General features: G+C 45.9%; 1 protein-coding gene across 1 annotated transcript in view; it reads left to right on the top strand.

The window, feature by feature from the left end:
- Nucleotides 1-18,301, top strand: part of PAPPA (pappalysin 1) — a 231,173-nt gene that overhangs the window by 22,552 nt on the left and 190,320 nt on the right. Inside the window, exon 2 of the mRNA XM_065418793.1 lies at nucleotides 9,800-10,868. Within this exon, the coding sequence (XP_065274865.1) occupies nucleotides 9,800-10,868 (1,069 nt within the window). The remainder of the gene's footprint in view (nucleotides 1-9,799; nucleotides 10,869-18,301) is intronic.

Raw genomic sequence — 18,301 nt, 5'->3', positions numbered from 1 at the left:
CAGAAGGACGTTTCCTTTGGGGACTCTCTGGTTGTCTGATCAACTTTGAGGTTCCCTGACCTCTCTTGACCCAATTTATGGGCCAACTTTCCATGTTGTCTAATATAAGCCCAGAAATATCGAGGCCTTTATTATTTAAATTACAGTAGAATTACGATACAGCTTCTGTACAGAGCTTGCTGCCTAGCGTTAGCCCTCGGAATGGAGAAGGAGGTGCCGCTGGGTTAGCATGAATAAAGCTACATTATTTTCCTATAGACCTTTGAAGGTTAACCAATGTTTCGGTCTAAGACAGAGGGGAGATAAGAGCTGTGGGAGCAGAGATGTTCATGTGTGTGGAGTCTTATGTGTGTGTATGCAAATATTTTTTTAAATCCTTGTGTGTGCCTGGGTGTATATGTCCCTCCATGGGTGTATATGTAAATTGGTTAGTGTGTGCGTGTGATACATCCCTGTGTATATCCCTCTCCTTATTGTGTGTGCTCCTTGCCCGCTTGTGTATGTGTGTATATCTTTGTGTATGTGACTCTGGATATGTATCCCCTTAAAGTCAATGGAGTGTTACTACTGAATTTCTATTAGAGACTATGTGAGGTAAAATAGGAACTGTTGAGATCCTTTGCCCCAAATTCACTCAAATTTGAAATTCAAAAGAAATTTTGAGGTTAGAAAGAGCTGGATATAGACTAGAATGTTTCATTTTTGCAGTGAGACTCTCTGCTCCCTGATTATGACAATGACTGCAAGCAGAAATGATGAAACCCCAGGAGAAAATCTGTTCTTCCAGCAAAACTGGCTTTTTGGAAACAGGAAGTTCTGGAAGTCCAATAGGAAACCTTCACACTTGATTCCTAGCCAGGTTTTGCTGACCCAGTTAGAAGTTCAGCTAGTTTGGATGAGCATCCAAACTTATGGGTGCTGTACTTGAATTGAGCCAAAGTCATGAATGTCTTGAGAGTTCCTCATCTCATTTTCTATATTTATAGAACAGCAGCCTTTCATAAATATCAAACACAGCTCTGTTATTGGTGGACTAGATCCTGACAGCCTTCCTCTGGTAAGCTCCTATTGGAGTCTTGCCTGAGGAAAACTTGAGGAAAAAACTCAAGATTTAGCCTTATATATTTATTACATGCAAAAAAAAAGTTGTTAAAACATTATTAAGGTTGCGAAGGCAAGCATGCAAAATTTAGGAAATGCCAGAATTAAGGTTGCCTGTGCAACCTTAACTCTGCCCCCATGTGCATATGCATTATGATAGTCTTTAATTACATGATCACATACTATTTCATCTCCACAGGACTTGACCCTCATATTTAGGTAGCACCTCCCATTTTTAAGTTTGCTCAACACTTCCCTTTATAAGACTCTTTTCAGTTGCTTATAACTTTGTCAATTGTTAACCCTTTAGGCAGAAATTTTCCATGGTGGGTGTTTTCTGCTGGGGCTGAATTAATTTTGAGAATTTTAGCCAAAATTATTTAGAATAATAGAAGTATAGAAATGTAGGGCTGGTAGGGACCTCAAGAGGTCACTTAGTCCAGCCACCTGCACTGAGGCAGGACCAAATAAACCTAGACCGTCCCTGACAGGTGTTCATTCTTGAAAACCTCCAGTGACGGGGATTCTACAACCTCCCTAGATAACCTAGTCCAGCGCTTAACTACCCTTATAGTTAGAAAGGTTTTCCTAATATCTAACCTAAATCTCCCTTACTGCAGATTAAGCTGATTTCTTGTGGTCCAATCTTTACTGGAGATGAACAGTTGATCACCATCCTCTTTGTAACAGCCCTTAACATATTTGAAGACTGTTATCATGCCCCCCTCCCCCCGCAGTCTTCTTTTCTCAAGAAAAAACATGCTCAGTTTTTGTCTTTCCTCATAAGTCAGGTTTTCTAACACCCTTTATCATTTTTAGCCATTTACATGAATGAGACTAGGGTAAAATAAGTGGATTTACCCATGTTAAAAATCCCTGAGATGTTTAAAAAAACGTTCCAACTCCTCTGTGCTTTGGAGCAGGAATCTGAAATTTGGTTGGGGGCTGGGAGGTGAAGATAAACTTTGTGTCATGGATGTGGCTTTTGCTGTCCTGTGAGAATCCGCCCAAATGTGGCCTATATCATTTAGGTTTTGTGTAAGTATAGGGAAAAAAATCAAGTCACTACCACAGCAGCTGTTTGGTGTTTATTGATCCATTGTTTCTTTGAGGAATCTGGATCATGAACAGCTACAATTTGTTAACTGAGCACCACTCTCCAGAGATCCTGCAGCAATTGTGAAATGCTTAGGGAGATTTAGGTAAGGAGCCACCCCCAAGCAGTACTCCTTTATATTGATACTCTAAACAATGAAACCCTTTAAAAAAGAGGTACCCATTAGAGAAATGACGCTGTTAAAGTGCTGACTGGTGTAGTACTGAAGCACACTCTTCTGTGCTGTCAGATCTTGCTGTGTGCTTTGAGTTCTTACTCTTCATAATACAGTAACTTCTCTCTGTCCCTACCCCACCAGATCAGTCTGTAGGAGGTTTATTGTCACAACGAGGCTCAGTAACGTATCGCTCACCTTGTTGGGGCTCCAAGGTCCAGGCCAGTAGCTGCTCTGTTACAACATAAATGATTTAGTTATCACAAAGCCAGGACTTTTATAAAGTTCATAACTAATCCGCCACTGCAAATGTCTGTTTCTCATATTTAGGCGTGCTGTTCATGCCTCCCCACTCTGATACTACACGGCATCATGTCAAGCATATGGGGCAATCTAAACATAAAGCAGCACAAGGAAAATTCACCTAAAGCTAGTGCCTGCTGGCAGATATTGTAAAGACCTCAATATCGCAGAGAACCAAGGACCAAATCCTCAGCTGGTATAAATTGGCCTAGCTCCCTTGAAGTCACCACGTATGCCAGCAGTAGACCTGGCCACTTGTGTAAAAAATGAACGTATATAAAGATAGAGTTGTCTGTCTATCCTGGACCGAAATCAAATCCTATAGCATGGTTTGTGAGGTGAATGGCAAGTATGCGATCTGAATTCAGCGAGGCAGGCAGCAGCAGAAAAATAAGTACTTGTTCCAGGCCTGAGCAATAACCTGCCACCTAGGCAATTCTTAGGTGTTTTGCTTGAGCCAGTACTTGCCCCTGGGAGTACCCCAGAGGCTGCTTGGCAGCATCGGAAATGGTATAGATGGAGTTGTTTTCTTAAGTACCTTGGAGTTTGAATTATTTAACTGTTCTGGAGGAAAGTGTGTGGAGGCCGGGAGGGAAGGGAGAGATTATTTCTTCGCTTCATAAAAGAATATTGGGTTCAACATTGTACCATGAAATATCCAATGCAGAACTCGAGAAGCTGCTCCAGTGGATCTTCCCTGACTTATCCAATAGCATGGAGCATGGGGATACTTAACCCAAATCTGTCTGTTTTAATTATTTTCCTCTGGACAGATAAAAGCTTTCTATAGGTTCCTGTAGAATATTTGCTCTGTCAAGCATTCCTCTGTGGCTTTGATACTAAACGATTAAAGCATGCTAGGGGGAAAAAACAGCCCCAACCTTTAGCTCCCTCTTCTTGGGCCCCTGACTGCAGCTTTGATTGTTGACCTAAATTCCCCTTTCATAACGGAGTCCTGTCACCTCTGGTTGTATTCTCCCAGCAAAGCAGGCATGGCCAACTTCCAGAAGTGCAAGGTATTATTCCCTCCCCGCCCACTTCTTTTCAAGGCTGCTGTGGACTCTACAGCACACCTGGTGGGTTCAAAGTCACCCCCCCCTCCCCCCGCCCCAAAAAATGCCACCACAAGCTCCCATCCCCCGTTGCTCAGTAAAGGGAGAAACCTGCTTTGAAGTAAAGATTTCAAACCTTAGCTAGTTCACCGGCTGGGTTGGTTACCAGGAAGTTGTTGGTAGCAAGACACAAGAAATAGTGCTGAAGTGATGGAAGGAGACCTGGAGTTTGTTATTGATAATTTGAAAATGGATTGCAGCAGTTTGCACAGGTTACTTTCACTCCCTTTCTAGTGAACACTGCCCACTGAGAATGCTACTTATAACTTTGGCACGGAGAGCTTCTAGCTGTGTGTCCCAGCCTCTCTGTAGCCGTTCCTGATGACCATCTGCTCCAGCCTCAGCATCTTGTGCTTGGTAACAGCAATGCCTCATAGAATCATAGGGTTAGAAGGGACCACAAGGGTCATCTAGTCTAACCCCCTGCCAAGATGCAGGATTTGTTGTGTCTAAACCATCCAAGGCAGACTGTTCCCCCAGTGACCTTTCTTACAAAAGTTCAGCAACCGATGTCATATATTATATGCACAGTGCAAAATTCTCCCCTGTGCAAAGGCCCCACACAAAGATAATGCACCATTTCTGTCCCTTAAAACACAGTGGGACTTAAGTGGTGTATAGGCCTTGTGCATGGCCTCCTGGCAGGGATCAATTATGGTGAGCAGAGGTATACTGTAGCAATAATGGGTAAGGCTCCAAACATCAAGAGTTTGGCTTAAAAATCATGAGATTTAAAAAAAAATAGACTTCTGGTTATTTTTATTTGCTTGCTGGGTTTTGAGTCATTAGGGTTTATATTTTCAAGCTTTCCTCTGCAAGCACAAGGGCTAAAACTTACTTTTTTCTTCATAAATGAAAGCTGAGATTCTGATCTAATCCCCTGACCCCAAGAGCTGGGGCTTTGAGAAAGTAACAGATATCATGAGACTTGTGAGTTGGCAACACTGGCAGTGCTCATCTCAACTAAAGTGCCATCCATCCCTTTCTAGCAACTCAAGGCAGGCAAAAGTGAGGTAGAACTGCAATGTGAAAATTGTGCACCTTTTTTGGGTGGGGGAAGGAGAGGCATTGGTTTTATCTCACACCATTTCATGGCTGAGAAACTTTGCTTTTCAAGACGTGTTTGTCAAATTCTGGTATTGCATTAAATCATCTGCAGCATCATTGGCCTGATTTTCCTGTACTCTGAGGCCCCTTTACGCCACTCTTGAAGGGACTTTAAAGTGGGTGAAAATCTACTGTACCAGAGCAATGGGAAGGGGCCTTAGTGGCTCTTTGTCCTGTATTTGTACAGTGCCTGGCACAGTGGGGTTGTGGTCCATGTCTGGATCTCCTAGGCTCAACCACAATACAAATAATTAATAATAGTAACAATAAGAGTATAAATTATGTGAAAGTTGATCATCTGAACTACATTTATAAAATTTAAATTTCAGTCATTTTGCTCAAAAACAGGCTTGATTTTGGGGATGCAAAGGGGCGCTTTTTGCTCAAAATGCTTTAAATTATTTCTAAGCAATAACTCACGCAGATGGACTCATTTTACAAAATCAAAATAAACTGTGAAAACCCCAGATTTTGAAGTTTTCTGCATGTCTGTCAATTATTTTCACATGTCCCTATTCCAGAGCCTTTTCCTTTGTTGTTATTAGTGGGAGTGATAAATATTTATATTTTGATAGAGCTCATAGACCCCAATTGGGATTGGGGCCTCATTATGTTGGGCATTGGACAAACACAGAAAAAGAGACCGTCCCCTACCTGAAAAGATGTATAAACTGAAGATACAAGCAGATGGAGGTAGGGGATGTGGATGTAACATACAAACAGATGGATGTTGTGAAGGATTGGCACAGTTTTGTTAGTTACAGCTATTGTAGGGTTTTCCTCTCCTTTCCCCTGTTTTCCCTCTCCCTTAAAAATAAACAGCACACAGATATTCTGTACTTCCATAAAGCTAGTCTGTCTTGGAATGGAACCGGTCCACTCTACCCTTGTAGCTGTGGTTGGATATCTGCAATGGTAAATGCTTGTGAAAGGAATATTGCATGAGAGATATGGTCATTTGGGTTGACTGATTGGCCTTTGCCCTAAACCAGAGAACATAAGGAATCAGAATATTAAACTGTTCCATCTCAGCAGCATTCACACAGGCTGGTTCATTGGTGTCCCCATTGTCACTACTTATGTGTCCTCTGTTGGCTATAAATGTTGAATTGATAGCAGCTGTTTGAGCCAAACTCAAGCCACATTGCATCACATCAGAGTTAATCGCACAAAGGAAGGAGAAGGTTTGCGACGTTTCTGTAGTATTCCTGCAGCAGCTACATCTGTTCCACTGAGGTCAGTTGCTAGCCCCATGCAGCGCCTAAGAGGATGGCTTATTATGGTCAAGAAGAGACCATTCTAACTTTCCTCTCAAATCGCCCTCATTTTGAGGGACATCACTCATCTGAGATCCAAAGTTGCTAGGATTTGATATCCCTGCACTTTAGTTAGTGAAAATTTTCTATTTCAGAAATAAAAACCAAGGCTACAGAAACAGACATTTACACTAAATCCCACGGCATTTTAAGGTTTCTGTGTGAATGTTTTTTTGTGCCCCAGTTTTCAGCCTTGGCAGATATGGAGACTGTATTGTTATGTGCAACTTCTTAACTGTTCCTCTAGCAAATGCCCATAAAAGTCTGTATCTTACTATCAGAAAGGTGTGTCTTGCACCTCTCTAACCCCCAGGTGTCCCCCCGGTCTGGGAGGGGCTCTTTCCATACCAATACGCACCTCGGGGCTCCCTCTATCCCAGACTGGAGATTCTAGATTTCTAGTCCCAAGAACTTCTCCTTATGTGGATGAAACTTGTCTTTCCAATGTCCCCCTCATTTACTACAATATTACTTACCCAAGATCATTACATGGTACTTCCATTGGTACATTTCACTTAGTACATTAAAAGAAAGTGCAGAAGAGAGGGCACATCTGAAAATGTATTTGTGTGTGTGTGTGTGTATACATGCGCGTGTGCTCACACACACACATATATATAGTAAAGAAATAAAGCAAGCTGGGACCCCTGACACCAAAACATCATTGGCAGCTTTGAATTTGATAATATTCATTTCCTGGGTAAACATTCACCTTAGCCTGACTGGAAAATGTCATTTTTAAACCTACTTGTTTTCCTTCTCCCTTCTCTCTCCCTCCCTCTCTCTCCCTCTCATGATCAGAAGTGGCAGTATAAGCTTGAAGCTGGTCTTGTAAAGGTTTTGAACTGAGTGCGCCCTACAGATGAATAAACACATTACCTTCCTAACCCTGGGATCTCTCTTCCAAAGGAAACAGGAAAAGGGGGAGCTTAGAGCCCCTGGCAAAATAACAGTGTGCAGAAAAAAGGCCTGTTTAAAAATTTTCAACCTTCCCATCAGAGGATTTGGGGGGGGGCAGGGAAAAGGTGGGTGACAGAAGTGGGGGGAGGGAAAAATACAGTGAATGCTCCCGTAACCTTTGCTCTGTTGATATTAGACAAGACCACGCTGTTAATGAGTGATTGTTAACAGATGGCTGTTGAGCAACTTGTTCAGAGTCAGAAGCAAAAGACGTCGTTTGGTGGTCGTGGTGCTGGGAGGGTTAGGGTGCAGAGGTGAGGTAGAGGGATATTTAGTCTTTTCATGGAGATAGAGCTGTCAAAGATTTATGATTTCCAGTTAGGCCTTTTGGTGGCAGAGGGTGGGAAAGAGATTGTTTTTATGCATTAGGGCTAGAATGCCATTTGGTACTGAGGTCCTTAGTTTTTTTCAGTCAAGGTGTCTACTATTAAGAGCTGAGAGGAGGAAACCTGTATTCCTTTATCTCCCTCTGTCCCTGTATCCAACACTGGGAAAGGGCTTTCCCTAAGACGGGGTGGGCCAGGGTTCTGAGATGGCATTGAGCATATGCTCTCGCAGGTGCTTGACTGCCTGGTCCTTGTTCACCTGCTCAAGGTCCATGTGTGGGGTTGGAAAGGAATTTTCTCCCAGGTCAGATTGTCAGTGAGCTTGGTTGTTTTTTTACACCTTCCTCTTCAATGTGTGGGTGCATGCCACTTGCCAGGATTATTCGAGTCTATCTCACTGAGTTATTTCCCTGCCATTGTGGGGGCCTTGGAGGCACTGGTGCACCTCGGTCCCTCCTATTCTCTGCCTGTGGCACATCATAGTCGCATCTCCTGTGGGTTGTAATACTTTGGTTTCATTTCCCTTGTTGGGTTTAGTGTGAGTGACTGGGTGGTGTTGGTGGCAGGTGACATACAGGAGGTCAAACTAGATGATCTGGTGGTCCCTTCTGTCCTTAAACTCTGTGACTCTATGAATGTGACTAAGACCTCTAACCACCAGAGTGCTCTCTCTCCCACCCTGGGAAGTGATTTTCTCCATACCTCTATTCCCCCCACCGCTCCCTGTAACCCTGGGTGGGGGACTGCTTCAGTCCTCTAACTTCTAGAGCAGGGGTGGGCAAACTTTTTGGCCTGAGGGTCACATTGGGGTTCTAAAACTGTATGGAGGGCTGGGTAGTGAAGGCTGTGCCTCCCCAAACAGCCTGGCCCGTGCCCTCTATCCAGCCCCTCCCACTTCCCGCCCCCTGACTGCCCCTCTCAGAACCCGCAACCCATCCAACCCCCCCTGCTCCTTGTCCCCTGACCACCCCCTCCCGGGACCCCTGCCCCAACTGCCCCCCCGGGATCCCACCACCTATCCAACCCTCCCTGTTCCCCGTCCCCTGACCGCCCCCCCAAACCTCCGCCTCATCCAACCGCCCCCTGCTCCCTGTCCCCTGACTGCCCCCCGGAACTCCCTGCCCCTTATCCAACCCCCCCCGCTCCCCGCCCCCTTACCATGCCACTCAGAGCACCAGGACTGGCAGCCTCACCGCCCGGCCGGAGCCAGCCATGCCACCGCACAGTCTAGAGCACCGGGACAGGCCTGCAGCTCTCGCATCCATGCTGCCTGGCAAGAGCTTGCAGCCCCACCACCCAGAGCGCTGGCAGCATGGCGAGCTGAGGCTGTGGGAGAGGGGGGACAACAGAGGAGGGGCCGGGGGCTAGCCTCCCCGGTCGGGAGTTCACGGGTCAGGCAGGAGGGTCCTGCGGGCTGCAGTTTGCCCACCTCTGTTCTAGAGCATGCTTTCTCTTTTCATTCCTTCCTCCCTTCCATTTCCCTTATATATTTAAATGGAGCTATTTGGACACACAGTGAACCAGAGAGCACTTTGCATGTAGGTGAGTAGAAGCATGGATATGTAGTGTATGAGAGAGATCATTAGTATCGGTTCTGTTGTGGTGCAGTAAATGGATACACATCTTTGGATGTGGGGGGGATCTGGAATACAACTTGTTCATCAGATTCAATATAAGTGTGTATATGTTTCTCTCGCCAGTTTTCATTGGCTGGGATTTTAAAAGGAGCCTGTGGAAGTTAGGCACCCAAATCAATCTCAGTAGGATTTGGTCATTTAGCCCTTAGGTTCCTATGGAAATCCCATCCATTTAGCATTTCTCCTGCTGTATTAGGATTGGATCTCATATTCATTTCTCCTGCTAAACTTTGCATACAGAGGATGCTCCTCCTGGTTTCAGGGGGAGAACGGACTGGGGGCAGGGGAGGCAGAGAGGGAGAGAGAATTAGCAATCAAGGACGTTTCATGAGACTCTACGTGGTTTAAACCAATGAGGTCAAATTTATGGCTCAAATGAAGTTAATGAGACTACACAGACCAGCTCTCCACTGCTGTGAAATTACAAAACAGTTCTGGTCTTTGGCCAGGGCATGGGGGTCCCATTCACACTGCATGCCTCTGACAGTCCTTGACCTTTGACGCTAAGTTCTCTTGTATGGCCACCCGGCCACCAGATGGTTTAACACCACTGGTCTACCCCAACCCTCTTAATACCTCTATATTATTAATGTCAAGAAAAGTAAATACATTAAATAATCTGTTGTCACCCTTATTTATTCCTATTTCTTTTTTGGGGGCCCATAGGATTATATGACAAATGTTCTTACACCTCCCGTGACCGAGGATGGGTCCTGGGGATTAAGACCGTCAGTGACCAGGGGAATAGAGACCCCCGCTATTTCTTCTCGCTGAGGACAGACCGTGCTCGCAAAGTCACCACCATTGCCACTCATCGCAGCTATCTTCCCAACCAGTGGGTGCATCTGGCTGCCACATATGATGGGCACTTGATGAAACTCTATGTGAACGGAGCCCAGGTGGCCACGAGTGGGGAGCAAGTGGGCAAGATCTTCAGCCTTCTGACCTTGAAGTGTAAAGTGCTCATGATTGGAGGAAATGCCCTGAATCAGAACTATCGGGGTTACATAGAACACTTCAATCTCTGGAGGACAGCCCGGTCCCAGAAGGAGATCTTGTTTGACATGGGCCAGGTGATTCATGAACTAGACACCCCTCTACCTCAGCTAGTTCTTCAGGAGAGTTTACTGAATGTGAAAAACACCTGGTCTCCCATGAAGGATGGCAGCAGTCCTCAGATCGAATTCAACTATCACCATGGCTACTTGTTGGATACCAGTCTGGACCCTCCTCTTTGTGGGCAGACAGTCTGCGACAACGTGGAGGTGATCACCAGCTACAACAAGCTCCCCCGCTTCCGCCGCAACAAGGTGGTGCGCTACCGAGTGGTGAACCTCTATGACGACGCGTACCAGAACCCCACCGTCAGCCAGCAGCAGATCGAGTTCCAGCACCAGCAGCTGAATGAGGCCTTCAGCCGCTACAACATCACTTGGGAGCTGGAAGTGCTGGACGTGAGGAACTCATCCCTCCGCCGCCGCCTCATCCTGGCCAACTGCGACATCAGCAAGATCGGAGATGAGAACTGTGACCCCGAGTGCAACCACACGCTGACTGGGTACGATGGAGGGGACTGCCGGCACGTGCGTCACGCCCTGTTCCACAAGAAGAAGCAGAATGGCGTGTGCGACATGGATTGTAACTATGAGAGGTACAACTTTGATGGTGGGGAATGCTGTAACCCGGAGATAACTGATGTAACCAAGACATGTTTTGAACCAGATTCTCCTTACAGGTAGGCAACTTCTTAAACAAATGAGGTATTTATAATAATACCTGTGAACATCAGACTAATGGCAGTCCTGCCAGCTGTCCATTCCTCCATATGTATTGCTTCTCTTGTATTTTGTCGTGTGTGTGTGTGTGTGTGTGTGTGTGTGTGTGTGTGTGTGTGTGTGTGTGTGTGTAATTGGCGCACACCTGTCTCAGCACAAGTCCTCAGACCTGCCTTGCCACTGATTCCAAATTTACCCTCTCACTACAGAAGATCAGATTGTCAAAGATTCAAACGGCCAACTTAGGGAAATCCACAAGCTGTAGGTTATCAGCTGTATGTCAGAGTGCTGAATAGCTGATTTTAGCCACAAGCCCTCAGAGTGTGGGAGTCAAAACCATAGGAAGGTCGCGTTTGGTGAGGGAAGAGGCTCTGAGGTGAAAGCAATTTAAATACTTTTAGGCAGACCTCAGTATACTGGGACTTCTTTAAAGGGTAGACAGTTTATTCAGGGCCCTTTAATGTTATGTCAATGCAGCTTTCTTTGTGCACGCATAGGGAGGGAATGTCATTAAGCGGTTATAGAGAGATGGGGACTGAGTATGGGGGCAGGGGATGGATCACTTGATGATTACCTGTTCTTTTCATTTGCTCTGAAGCATCTGGCATTGGCCACTGTCAGAAGACAGGATACTGGGGTAGATGGACCATTGGTCTGACCCAGTGTGGCCGTTCTTACGTTCTTATGAGTATCAGGACTTCTAGCTTTTGTTATGAGCTTTGTGTCTTCGAGCAAGTAACTTAACTGCCTCAGTTTACACAACTGAAAAATGGCAAAAGTACCCCTTCTCTTCCTGACAGGGGAGCTGTGTGGGCTAATTACATAAAATCCATAAAGCAGTCTGAGATCCTTGGATGAAAGGGTCTACATGTCTACATAAATGTAATTTTTTATTTTGTATCGGTGTCTCAATCTCAAATCACTTGCACTGGTTTGACACCAGTTTGACTCCAGTGACTTCAGTGGAGTTTCTCCTGATTTACACGAGCATGTGTGAGAGTAGAATCAGACCCTTGTATATTAAAAAAAACCAAAACTCACCCTATGGTTTAAAGTCATTATGGTCTGTCTTAAACCTACATCAAATAGAAGGTAAGGGTGAAATTCTGTCCTTCGCACACATTGTTATGGCTTAGAGTTGCAGCTTATAGGGTTATGGGGGGCGGGGGGGGGGGGGGGCGGGAATCACAGTGCTCAGAACATCCTGTGTTACCAGCCACCGCAGAGCAGATTAAGAAGGAAAATGTCAGCTGAGAGAGAATTCCCTACATTGTGTTGGTTCAAGCCATCTCAATATTTTTAGCAGAGAGAAGTTTTAAAAGGACACTGTCAGCTCAGTTTGGGCTCCAAATTTACAAAACATCTGAGAAATGCTTCTTCGATTTTGTTTATATAGTTCCAATGGATCTTTTCAAAAATAAACAAATAAATATTCCTTTGCAGCTGGGCTCAAACACTACATCCTTGTGATAGTGCAGGAGAGTCAGACAGTGAAATGGATTAAATACCAATTATAAAAAAAGGAAACTGACCAATCTACTTTCATTGTCCAGTCAGAGAAAAATGCAGCTAAACAAACACCATCAGTAGAGAAGTGTAAATTGGATTTTTTTTTAATCTTCAGTTTTCATAACCCATGGCTTTAGTAATAACATAGCTAAAATATATTTTTAAATGTGGTTTTTAATCTGACAGTGCCCTTTTAACATTTTTACTGAATCCAACATAACAAACATGCACAAACCTTTTAAATACAATCAAACAAGAAAAGCCTGACTCAGTTTCTTCATCTGTAAAATAGGGATAAAGATACTTAACTCTTTTGTAAATTACTTTGAGATCAACTAATGCAAAGTACTATATAAAAGCTGGGTATTATTATTATGTATTATTTAATTTAAAATCACATGACATATTTAAGACTGTTCCTTAACATTCAGAAACTTTCAGGGCCAAATTTTCCAAACTGCCTGCCCAAAGTTGTGCACAAAAAATGGGCGTGTGGAAGTTCAAGTAAGTCAAATGTCATTTGCAAAATATGCAGTTCCATGGACAAAACAGGCATTTCTACACACTGTTTTTTTCATGTGCAACTGTTTATTCTTCTTCGGGTACCTCTGTGCGTTGTCATTTGTGGATTTGATGCCCCCTGGCATGGTGCTCACGGAACATCTACCAAAGTTGTGGCCTTTGCAGATGTATGAGAGCCCCCTAGTGACTTCGGAGTCCCAGTGTATTTAAGAGCGTGCAGCCCCCAACTGCCCAAGGTCCTTCTCCTCCACAGCGATAAGCACTAGGAACCTCCTTGTGTTGGATCTTCTTAGCAGACGCACATAGCCCCCCCACAACTGAGAAACACAATCGTTTAGCTTAGATCATCAAAAAGAGAGAAAACATAATGTGGCCTAGGCACTGCCTTCAGGTTGCAACAGCCTCATTGATGGCCAGCCGTGCGGCTAAGAAGGTCTTTGAGAAACCTCACCTGTGTAAATGTCTCTTCAGAATCCAATGTGAGAGTTGGATGTGTCCAGGAAAGGCTCACGCCTCATCACAGCGCTCCACCTGTTAGGCATTCTCGCTCCGACTGCATCAAAACCAACCATTTGGGGTTCCAGGCATACTTGATCACTGAGACTTTTGTAGTACAGGCCTCGGCATCAGGGGTTCAGGCTAACAATACAATTGGCAATAAGCCACCCTGGCACTGAAGCCCTCGTCAATGGAATGGGTGAAGCCTCAACCCCCTTGGTACTCCCTTTGAGAAAGGTTCCATCACCACGGCTCCAAAGTCAGAGATTCAGTCAGGACTGACCGTACCCATTCTGCCCCCACGCCTACCACTTTGGGCACCACGTATGGCACCATGTATGTATGTTTCTGAGTCCTCAGTCCCTCTGCTGGAGGCCTCATCACCTGTCGCTGAGGACATCTCTTTGTCCGCTACATGACTCCAGTCAAAGCTCAGCATCACCTAAGACGCTGAGGAAAGGGAAACAGAACTCTGACTCCTCGGAGGGCTCCCAGGAGAAAAGGAAACGGTGCCAGTCACATGATGATTCCTCGGCAGTGTGTCGAGAGGAGGTCTCAGCTTCTTAGTCTTCCTCAGCAGCATAGGGTCTCCACATTTTGCTGATTTATATTCCCCACCCAACCTCAATATCGCCTATACTGGACAGTCCGCTGCCATATAGGATCCTAGCACCCCCAGCAGAGGCACCAACTTCCCTAGATCCCGGGGGGTGCTTGACCACTGCTCCACCCCAGGCCCCGCCCCCACTCCACCCGTTCCTCCAAGTCTCCACCCCTGCCCCACCTCTTCCTGCCCCGCCCCGCCCCTTCCCACCCTGCCCCTTCCTGCCTCATTCCACCCCTCCCCCACCTCTTCCTGCCCCTGCTCCTCCCCCTCTCCCCCAGTCCCCCCTGGGAGGAGACTGAGCCAGCTCCTTTCATTCTTCGACCTAAGGGATATTCCGTGATTGGTCCTCTCAGACTTGATGCATTCGTTTCATGGCCCCTTAGAATTGTTATGTCCCATGTTACAAGAAGTGCTGAGGGTGGTAATACAAATAATAATAGTAATAGACATCGCTCAGCCTGAACCAACAAGGCTGCTCTGGCACTGGCCTCCAACTCTGCTACAGGCTCCTTGGGTTCTCCTTTGGCAGGGTCCTCGAATCCTTCAACACTGCCCTTTCAGTCACTGGCCCTGCTGCAGCTCTCATGTCACTGGCTCCCCATCCTTCCCTTCCAGCACTGACACACACTCCTAGGTGCCGTCTTTATGAGTTACCAGGAGTACTTGACCCCCGCTACGCCCCAGGCCCTGCCCCCACTCCACCCCTTCCCCCAAGCCCATACCCTCACCCCGCCTCTTCCCACCCCCACTCTGCCCCGTTCCGCCCCCTCCCCTGAGCGCACACCACCCTCGCTCTTTCCCTCGCTCCTCCTCCCCCAGCACATCCTGCATGCCACTAAACAGCTGATCTGCGGCGGGTGGGAGGCGCTGGCCGGGATGGGGAGGAGCTGATCCGCGGGGCTGCCGGTGGGTGATAAGCACCCACTATATTTTTTCCGCAGGTGCTCCAGCCCTGGAGCACCCACGGAGTTGGCGCCTAACTACAGATTCTCCACCAAAGAGCCAACACTCCACAGCACCTGCAGATAGCAGTGGAGACAATGACAGAGGACTCCTTTACGATGATGACAACGTACAAATGGGGGGTGTCCCAAGGGATGGCGTATCACCAGATGACAATACTGCTCCCTTAGAGGTGTCCCCTCTGAGCAAGTTTCATCAGTTCCAGGAGCTGCTGACCAGAATAGCTTATACGCTACAAGTGGACTCTGGTGCCATACTAACTGAAACATCTGTCCTTCTCTTTGATGTTCTGCAAGGGAAACCAAACGATAGGATATCACTACCCCTACACAGGGATTTGATTGACCCAGCCAAGAAAATCTGCCTGACACAGTCTTCTTCTCCAACGGTTTCACGACAAGGGGACAGGATGTTCCCAGTCCCATCACAATACTTCATGTATTTTTTCAGCATCCACTCACTGGTTTAACTCATTGGTTATTGCTGTGGCCCTGGAAGAGTCAAGAGATGCCGAATCCACCCACTCTGCCCTTAGAGACAGGAAAGGTGCACTTGACAGGCAGACATATTTCTCGGATCTTTGGACGTGCACATCATTAGTTACCAGGCAGTGACGGCACGCTACCAGTATGACTTCTGGGAAACCATAACTCCTATCTTTCAGCAAAGGATCTGGCTGCTGAATAAAAATCATAGTACATCACCAGGGATCCTAATTTTCCGTGATAAAAAAACCAAAATTATCTGATTAAAAACAAATAAAAATTCATGTTTCTCCACGATTAAAATGAAACACTGAAGTTTAGGTTCCCTAGCCACAATATATATAGCTATCAGTTTAACGCAATGTTTTATTGATATATAGAACCCCATTTAGCTGAGCCTCCATTATCTGGCTTTCTGTATTAACCGAACCACCAGCTGCTTGGGGCTGACAGAGCTCCGCCGCTGTCTGCGCCAGGTGGCTGGTGGTTCAGTTAATACTGAGAGCAGGATAATGGAGGCTCAGATAAACGGGGTTTTACTATATATATATATTTTTTCACAAGATGTAAAATGAAAGAGTCTCTGTACAAATGCAAATTCTGTGGGTTTTTCCCACGTTTTCCCATGGCAAACAGATTTCTAGAATCCCTGCACATCACACCCTGCATGTGGCATATGGTGTATCAGATTCTTGTGCTAGAACAATGGCTACCAGAATCACTGTTTGCAGGTACTCAGAGCTTTGCCCATCAGGCCTCATCGCTGAATCTCATGGACAGATGAAAATCTTCCCCTTGATGGCAAAAGTCTTTTCAGTGAAAAGGCAGGTGAAACTCAAAGCCACCAGAGTGACTGCAAGCTCTCTTGGACTCATACACTTCACTGCCATTTTAGGTGGAAAGCCATGATGTGCAACAGATACCACAGACCTGGCTTGTCAGCGTCCATTCATACTTATGCACAGTACTGAAAGTGCCAGCAGCCCTCCCATTCTGCCAAACAGCAAAGACAAGAATGAACCATCCAAGGTCTGTAAAACAGCCTACTCCATCAGCCTGGAGGTTGCAAGTTTAATATCAAAGTCAAGAGTCAGGTTCCAGTGTTCTGCATATCCTACCCTTTGTCTACTGCCTCTTCCATCTCTCCCTCTGTAGACCATATTGTTGCTGTATAATGGAGTAGATTGTGGCTACTCGATAGAGTTCCTTTCCATTGGACTCCCTCCCTATTCTCTGTCTTACCCCTCCTCAGGGACACTTCTCACACTGCAACTCTATAGGGAGAAATCAATTAATTCTTCGAAAGGGCTCCATAGAGGAAGTACCTCAAAAACTGAAGGAAAGGGGCTTCTATTCAAGTTACTTCCTGACTCTCAAAAAAGGACAGTCTCTGCCCAGCCCTAAACTAAGGGGACTGAACAAGCACCTCAAAATCTTCAAGTTTGGGACATTTTCCTTGTGGAGCATGACTCCCCCCATATCCCAGGGAGACTGGTATGCAACTCTTGACCTCAAAGATCCTTACGTTGACATAGTCATCAGGCAGTCACCCAAAAAATATCTGAGATTCCGCCTACAGAATCAGTATCTAAAATGCAGAATTCATCCCCATTGGCTTATCATCTGCACTTAGGGTGTTTATAAAATGTCATGTGTTTCTGTATCTGGTGGCTGATATTTATAGGTGTGCTATTGAACTCAACTGTAGGAAGCACCTCCCTACTAGAGGAGTGATTCCTCCGTACATGCAAGACCTGCAGACTCTGAAACAACGTTCATACATAAGGGTTTGCTTGACCCTGCTAAGGAAATCTTCCTAGCACAGTCTACTTCGCCAGCAGTTGCACTCATAGCTTCTTCCACGTGTCATCCGTCATGGGAAACTTCATAGGAGACCTCTGCAACACTGGCTAATTTGAATGCACACACTCCAAATGTGGACAACTTCAAGATCAATGGGCTATCCCAGCAGAGCTGTTAAAGAATCTTTTGTGATGGGAGGAGACAGTGAAAAGCAGGAATTTCATTCAGTCCTTCAGTTCCAACAGCTGTAGTCACTGTGGACCTCTCCAGCCATGGCTGGGTTGTCCACATTCAACTCCGGGTCTGTACAGTCAGCAGGGATCCAGACTATCCCTCAGTATTCTTGAACTCTGAGTGACACATTGGGCATTGCAGTCCTTCCTGCCTTCCCTCTTAGTGAACACAGTACAGATACTAACTGACAATGCCACCACAAGGCATGATGTAAACAAACCAGGAGGAGCTCATTCCCCCATGTTGTGTCAGCAAGCGGCAAAGTTTTGGGTGCAGTGCATTCCCCATAGATTACGCCGAATAGCTCAGCAGCTGCCAGGAGTGGAGAATTCCCAAGCAGACTGAACCAAGACCAACATAAATGGTTACTGAAGAACTCAGGGACTCAGCACCTTTCTGCAAATGGTGAACTCCCTCAGTAGATGTGTTTTCCACCAAGGAGAGCACCAAGAGTCGTCACTTCTGCTCCAGATCTAGCGGAGACAAAGAATTTCTAACAGATTGGAGCAGGGACTTTCTGTATGCTTTCCCACCCATACCGCTACTATTCGGAATAATACACAAGACCCAAACAGGGTGAAAGCTCTTCTGGTTGCACCAGGGTGGCCCAGACAACATTGATATGCCAACCTATTACAATTATTTCAAACTCCACTGTATCACCTGCCCTTATCCCTGGATCTCTTATCCCAGGCAGATGGGAGAATTCTCCATCCAAATCTACAATCCCTATGCCTGGCAGCCTAGATGATAGACTTCCAAAGGGGCCTGA

Source organism: Emys orbicularis, chromosome 18, assembly GCF_028017835.1.
Source record: "Emys orbicularis isolate rEmyOrb1 chromosome 18, rEmyOrb1.hap1, whole genome shotgun sequence".
Taxonomy (NCBI): domain Eukaryota; kingdom Metazoa; phylum Chordata; order Testudines; family Emydidae; genus Emys; species Emys orbicularis.
The sequence above is the reverse complement of the archived record's forward strand: the minus strand, read 5'-3'. Positions and strand labels throughout refer to the sequence as shown.